At 63.1% G+C, this 7,152-nt stretch overlaps 1 protein-coding gene across 4 annotated transcripts in view; it reads left to right on the forward strand.

The window, feature by feature from the left end:
• Window positions 1–1,733: 1,733 nt before the first annotated feature.
• The window catches only part of CEP131 (centrosomal protein 131), an 18,117-nt gene continuing 12,698 nt past the window's right edge, over window positions 1,734–7,152 (forward strand). For 2 of the 4 annotated variants that reach the window (XM_029928762.1, XM_029928761.1), the window contains exons 1-5: window positions 1,734–1,921; window positions 3,991–4,192; window positions 4,793–4,902; window positions 5,323–5,422; window positions 5,633–5,760. In XM_029928762.1, the coding sequence (XP_029784622.1) occupies window positions 4,007–4,192; window positions 4,793–4,902; window positions 5,323–5,422; window positions 5,633–5,760 (524 nt within the window). In that variant the 5' untranslated portion in view covers window positions 1,734–1,921; window positions 3,991–4,006. Of the gene's footprint in view, window positions 1,922–2,186; window positions 2,248–3,990; window positions 4,193–4,792; window positions 4,903–5,322; window positions 5,423–5,632; window positions 5,761–7,152 lie in introns of those variants that run through there. The other 2 variants (XM_029928759.1, XM_029928763.1) reach the window with 2 other exon arrangements.

Here is a 7,152-nt window from a genome sequence, read left to right on the forward strand (position 1 = left end):
TGCTGAGGGTGCTGGGGAGCAACCAGAGCTCTCATAAACGGCGGGTGTGAGCACAAAACGGTACAGCTTCTGCAGAAAATAGTCTGGCAGTTTCTTATGAAGTTGAATACATACCTAGCACATGTAGACATGTACGGGCATAAAACCTACCTAAGTACTCAAGTGACACGAAAACTTATGTTCATACAAATGCTTGAAAGTAGATGTTTACAATAGTTTCATTCATAATGACCCCAGACCGGACACAATCATCGCTCAACTGATGACCGAGAAAGCATGGTTCCCCCCACGGTGGAATGCTAGTCAGCAGTGAAGAGGGATGTGGCTGGACCTCACAGGGCCGAGTAGATGAAGCCACACCCAAAGGCTACATTCTGTAGGATTCCGTTTCTGTGACACTCTGGAAAGAAACCAAACAATAGTGACAGAGAACGGATTAGTGGTGGCCTAGGTAAGGGGGTGGCTGGCTTCAGAGGCAGCCCCTGGGTGTTTCGTGGGTGGATGTGTGTTCTGTGCCTCGGTGGTGGTGGCTGTCAAAATAGTAGAACTGCATCCCCCAAAGTGTGAATTTCATTGTATATAAATGTATGTTTTTAAAAATAAAAAAGCATTTTTTTAAAAAAAGTGGCGTGAAGACCAGCAATGTGCAGTGTCCTGTGTTAAACGGAAAGATAACTCTTACTGTAGAGGCCAGAGGCGTCATGGAGGGCACCTGTGGTGGATGTCAGGGGAGGCTGGACTGAGGCTTCCGGCCGAAGGGAGCAGGGACAGGGGAAGGGGCACTAGGCGCCTGGGGACGCCACCTGCAGGGCAGGGAAGGCAGTGTAGTGCCCGCCTTGAAACCCGGGACCCCACTGAAGGAAGGGCCTGCCGTCTGGCGTTGGGGTTACAAGTAGAAAACACACCCTCGAAGGGACTACAGCAGGTAGGGGCGGGTGTGACCAGAACTTTGGAGAAGGAGGCAAAAACACACACACACACAAACAAAAAAACTTGAAAGAATGGAGAGGAGAGTCAAAACAAAACATGTGCCACCAGCAGTCTTGAGAGACGAAGGGAGGTGGGCCTCGGGTGCCAGGGCAGTGACCAGGTCCTGGGGCAGGTCCGGCTGCCTGAGGACGGGAGCCAGCGGGCCTCCGGGAGGTCTGGGCCCTAAGTGGTGTTTTGCGAGGAGGAGGCGCAGCGGGACCCACGGGTCCAAGAGCAGGAGAGGGAAGGGAGCCCTGGGAAGACGTGGGACCGCGTGGGAGCCCGAGGACGTGGGAGCCCGGAGATGCCGTGGGAGCCTGGACCGCGTGGGCACCCGAGGAGGACGTGGGGGCCCGGGGACGGCGTGGGAACCGCGGGGCCGCTTGGATGCCAGCGCAGACCGACGGGGTCCCTCAGAAAGAGAGGCCCACAGCGCCACGCTGCTCGCCCCGCCCCGGTCCTTTCTCTTTCCCCGCCCCTTCTCCTCGAGGCTCCGCCCAGGCCCCCGTCCCAAACCAGCAGAGGTCCCGCCTCCTCTGGCTGCGTCCAATCGGCGGTCCGCTGCCACAAGCGTGGGGCGGGGGAAAGCGCAGCTCTTCGAGGCTCCTCCCACGCCTGAACGGCCCGAAGGACAGCCAGGCGCCCAATGGGCTCTCGGGACGGCGAGAGCGGGCAGCCGGACGGCCAATCCGGAGGCGGCGAGGGCAGGAAAGGCGGGCCTCGGTGACGGACCGGGGAGGAGGTGCCAGGCTGGTTGCTGGTTGCTAGCCGCCGCCGCACACTCTACGGCCCGGTCGCTTCATTGTCACCTGGGCCTCGGAGCCAGGGCCAGGAGCAGGGCGCGAGGTCGTCAACCTGAAACCTGGGCCCCGGGCGTCCCACGTCGGAGGTCCTCGCACATCCTCCGCGGACCGGCCTCGAAGGCTCTGCGCCCCAGGCCCGGCTCGCGCAGGTGAGGGGGGTCCCCGCGCAGGTGAGGGGGACCAGCTCTTGGAGGTGAGGGCGGCCTCGCAGACGAGAGGGGCTCGCGCGGATGTGGAGGTCCGGGGCCTGCGCAGGGGAAGTCTTCCCCCTTTCCCTTCTACCCCGTGCAGGTGTTGGGGGGTGGGGAGAGTGAAGTCCAATCAGGTCCCACCGCCTTGAGCCAGATCTTGGGAGACTGGGAGCTGCCCGGTGGAGAAGCTGCCAGGCGTCCTGGGTCAGCCCATCTTGAGGAGTCTGGGCAAAGGCTCTGGACCCCCACCGTGGGCTGCTGGGAGAGACATCTTTGTAAGCAAGGTGAGGTCTGGCCTGTAGGTTTCCGCGGAGAAGCTGTGTTTACCCTCCCAGAGTCCGCGTGTGGCTGGGAAAGCTGGCCAGCCTGGGTCCAGCGGGTGTGGCCAGTGCCCTGGGGAGAGGAGGGTGTTACATTTCACCCACACAACCGGAAATGCATAACTGAAGACACCCGGCCTGATGAATGGCAGGGACAGCTCTGTGCTCCACTCCAGAGAAGAGAGGCCCTAGCACCTGGCCGTGGGCCCCCACCGTGTGTGTGAGGGGGTCGGGGGGCTGAAGGAGGCCGCAGCACGGACCATGGGCGGGAATGCTGTGTGCCTGCGGCCCCCCCAGAGTCCTCCATGGTACCGGTCCGTGCCCTCATCCACTCCTGCTGCCTGAGAGTCTGCCACGTGCCAGGTGCCAGGGCTACACGGTCCCTGTCCTCATAGAGCTAATGTTCTTGCGAGCGGGTCAGATGGTGCAGACCAGCCCGAGCCGCCAGGTGAAGGAAAATAAAGCAGGATGGGGGAGCAGGGAGATGGCCCGGTGGGCCTCTGGGTGAAGGGGGCGCCTTGTGACATCGCAGGGGAAGCGGCTCCCCGCAGAGGGACCAGCCGGTGCAGAGGCTTGTGATGGGAACGGCTGGCCCAGTTTGAGGCGCGGCAGGGAGGCTGGCTGGCTGAAGCAGAGCAAGGGGTGGCGGCGAGGAGGTCACGGAGCGCGGGCTCAGAGCTGAGGGGCGTCCGGCATTCCGACTTTATTCTCTGTGTCAGGACGGTCCTCGGAAGGTTTTCAGCAGGGACAGTGTGACCTGGTGGAGAAAGACCAGCTCTGGCCGCCGTGTGGGGAGAGGCTGGTGCGCCTGTCCAGGTCAAAGGAGAGGGGGCTCGGCCCAGGGTTGTGGAGGGAAAGGACTCGTGGGGAGAGGGCCCAGCTGGCTGGGGTGCTGGGGAGCAGGTGCGGCGCCGAAGGGGAAGATGTCAGGGTGAGGTCTGGGTCCTTGGCCTGAGTCAGTTACAAAACATGAGCCCTGGGGAGGGGGTAGCTAGAGGTGGAAGTCGGGGTTCTGTCTCGGTCTCTCTGGGGCGGGTCTTGAGTCAGGAATTAGGGAACAGAGGGGGCAGGAGCCGGCAAGTCAGACGGGGACCCGTAGGTGAGAGGGTGGGTGGAGGAGAGGCCGAGGTGAGCCCGGGGACCCTCAGACTTCAGGGGTGGGAAGAGGGAGGGGCAGCAAGGGAGGCTGTGAAGTGTGTCTGGTGCGGGGTGGGGGTGGGGCCGGAAGCGAGAGGGCAGAGCCACCTCCCAGAAGCTCATGGGTTCCTGGAGTTTCCGAGGAAACGGAGGGGATTCTGTGGCCAGACAGGGCAGCGTCAGTCAGACCAAGTCCTGGTTTGAACGTGCCGAGTGTTTACATAGCCGCCTTGGCTGAACCTCAGGACAACCCCAGGGAGAGGCACTTTTTCCATACCCATTTTACAGATGAAGGAGGTGAGGCTCGGACAGATGGAGTAGCCGGCATGGGGTGGGGGCGGGGTAAATGCTGCCTCAGGCCGCCCTCAGGCAGAGTCCCGAGGGAGAGGTGTCCCTGGGGCCCTGAGCCCTGCTCTGCCACGTGCCTTCTTTTCTTGAGGAAGGAGCCCCCACTGCGCAGCGAGGAGGGTGGCTGGGTGGCTGTGGGCCCCCCGAGGTCTGTGTGTGGGTGGTGTGTCGGGAGGCCTGGGTCCTCAGGAGGCGCCCCCGCATCTCTCCTTGCCTGCTCAGGGCCCTCGCAGCCTCCATGAAGGGCTCCCGGGCCGCCAGCGCCCCCGCCGGCCCCCCCAAGGGCAGCCCAGAAGGTGCGGACCTGAGCCTGACGGGCCTGCCGCCGCCCGTGTCCTGGCGCCCCAGCAGCGCCTCGGCCGCCAAGCCCCTCGCCCGCTCCTTCTCTGCGGTCGCGGGCAGTGAGCCAAGGAGGAAGGCGCTGGTGAGTGTGGGGCCCAGGTGTCCAGGGCCAGCGGGGACTCCGGCTCCCGGGTCAGAGCCATCTCCCCGAGGGGCCAAGGCCAGGGTCGGCCACGGGTCTGAGGCGGAAACGAATCCTGCGGCACCTGCCTCTTGGCCTCTCTTGCTCCAGCGGCATGCGGATTCGAATCCTGGGGAAGCAGGCCGACCTGGGGGAGGAGAGGGGCTTCCGGAGGCCTGGGGGAGGCCGGGAGGTGGGGGGCAGGTGGGCGGCGGGCAGGCGGCAGGGGCGAGCCCGCCGGGCTCCTCGGGTGGCCGTGGTGGCGAGGATGCGGGCGGGCCGCCTCCGCCGAAGCCCCCAGGCCCTGCCTCACGAGCTTCCTCCCGGACCCTCAGCAGCCAGGGGTGAAGGGTGCCCACTTCATCCAGGAAGACGAGGCTCCTATGGGCCGAGGACCCACACCAGCCCCGCGGGCCATGCCCGGGACCCCGAGCTGCTCTGGCCCATGAGAGCCAGGGGACCCCACTGCCACCCCCGACGCGCGCTCTCGCTCTGGTCTACGGGGCCCAGCGCGGCTCCGAAACCCTCACCGTGAGGATGGCTGCTTCTCCCTTCCTGCAGGAGGCCACCGGGCCCGGAGGCTCCCGGACCGTCAACAACCTGCGCAGGTCTAACAGCACCACGCAGGTCCAGCAGCCGCCAGCGGGCCAGGCGTGTACCGGCCCCCTCAGGTGACCCTGCCCCCTGCTCCTTGGGTGACCCCCAGCACACTCCTCTCCTGCCTCTGTCAGTCCTTCTTCCAGCCTCACAGCTTGGGCACAGGCTGGGTGTGGGGCCCGACGTGACCTGCACTCAGGTCAATGCTGCGCTGGGCTGGCGGGCGGAGTCTTGACCCATCATTTCTGTGAGAAGAGATGGGGACCCCCGGCCAGCGCCCCTGCGCCTGCTTCTTGCCCTTTGTCTCTGCCGCACTGCCCCCGCGGGCATCTGGGTGGCCGCTGCGCACCATTGTCACACTGTGACTAAGAAACGATAGTTCAGCTGTTGACTTGCGGACAGAATCCCCTCCTGGCCCCTCGGAGGGCGTGCCCATCTGCGTTCCCGCACCGGCCTGCCCAGACAGAGTGACCGGCTTCCTGTCTCCGACACAGGCCAGCCGAGGACCCCCACTTCCTGACAGCCTTCGAGGGCAGCCCTGGTGGGCAAAAGAGCAAGGCCCCCAGCGAGAGGGGAGCCACGTGGAATGTCCTGGTAAGGGCCAGGGGCTGAGTCTACGTGTCCCTTCCAGGGTGACGCCCGGTTCTTTGCTGTGGCCGCACCTGCGGGAGGGGCCGGCAGCGGGGAGGGGGTCGGTGTCAGCTCCCCATCTGCATGCAAGGCAGTAGGGGACCAGCCCGGGGACTGTGGTCAGAGGCCTGGGTCGCACATCATGGTCTGAGGTGGCGTCTGTGTCACCGACAGGATGACCATCCCAGGGACTTCGCCTCGCCACCCGGCTCTGGGAGTCCTGGCACCCTCGGCGCGCCGCCGGGCCCACGGAGGAGAGAGGGCACCGTCCCCCTGGCCCCCAACTTCACTGCCAACAACAGGTGGGAGCTGCGGCAGGTGCCGCACAGGGACCCTGGCCACAGAGGCGCCGGGGGCCTACTGTCCTATTTGTGGCCCTGCGTGCTTTGGAACGCGTGACTGAATGCGGGAGTGAGTGGCTTTCTTCGCCCGGGGGCATCAGGGTGGCGCCTTGCTCCGGGGGCTCTGCTGGCCCAGGGTTGCTCACCCTGCAAGCGCAGAGCAATGGCCAAGACGGTGGGCTGGGCAGGCTGGGGCCTCGGCTGGCGGGGCTGGTGGCCGGGGGTTGTCGGGGTGGGCAGGGGGCCTGGAGAAGCCAGGAATTCAGGGTTACCACAACCGCCTGGGCTGCAGAGCTGGTCCCCTTGCTCTTGGCCTCCGGGGGACCCATGGGCAGAGGGACAAGGACACACATGTGTCTCAGCACAAGGAAGAACTTCCTGAGGCAGAGAGCCGTGTGTCAGGGACGGTCTCGGGAAGAGGTCTCTCTGCTCTGTTACCAGAGTCAGCACGGGAAGGATTCTTGCTTTGGATGCAAGAGTTTAACTTAACATTTAATTTGAGGGGGCGCCTGGGTGGCTCCGTCTGTCCAATTCTTGATTTCTGTTCAGGTCATGCTCTTAGGGTTGTGGGACAGAGGCCTGTGTTGGGCTCTGTGCTGAGTGTGGAGCCTGCTTGGAATTCTCATTCTCTCTCTCTCCCTCTGCCCCTCCCCTGCTCACACGCACGCCCGCTCCCTCTCTCTCGAAAACAAAATTTTTTTTTTAATTTTAATTTCTGTCAGTGACACATACACACAGCTAAAAAGCAGAGCGGCAGGGGCGCCTGGGTGGCTCAGTCGGTTAAATGTTCGACTTTGGCTCAGGTTATGATTTCCCAGTTTGTGAGTTCGAGCCCCGCATCGGGCTCTGTGCCAACAGCGCAGAGCCTGGAGCGTGCTTCGGATTCTGTGTCTCCCTCTCTTTCTGCTCCTCCCCGACTAGCACTGTGTCTCTCTCTCAAAAATAAATAAAGATTAAAAAACTATTTTTCTAAAGCAGAGCAGCACTATACATTTAATAAAAGGAAAAACAGCAACCTGCTCCCCCTCCCCCTGCAGCGGAGTCCTGCTTCCTGGAACCAGCTACTTTCTTTCTTTCTTTTAAAAAATAAACGTTTATTTATTTTGAGAGCTCGAGCGCTTGTGGGGGGAGGGGCAGAGAGAGAGTCCCAGGCCGGCCCCGCGCCTCCGGGGCACTGGGTCCCGCGCCCTCGGGATTTGAGCCGAAATCAAGAGTTGGACGCTTAACCCACCGAACCACCCAGACGCCTCTGAAGCAGCTGCGTTCGAGCAGTTTCTTCTAGTATTTTCTAGAAAACAGTTATGAAAACCTGCCCGGGTGGCTCGCTGTCGACTGTTTTCGGCCTGGTGTGTA

This window comes from Suricata suricatta, chromosome 17 (assembly GCF_006229205.1).
Source record: "Suricata suricatta isolate VVHF042 chromosome 17, meerkat_22Aug2017_6uvM2_HiC, whole genome shotgun sequence".
Lineage (NCBI taxonomy): Eukaryota > Metazoa > Chordata > Mammalia > Carnivora > Herpestidae > Suricata > Suricata suricatta.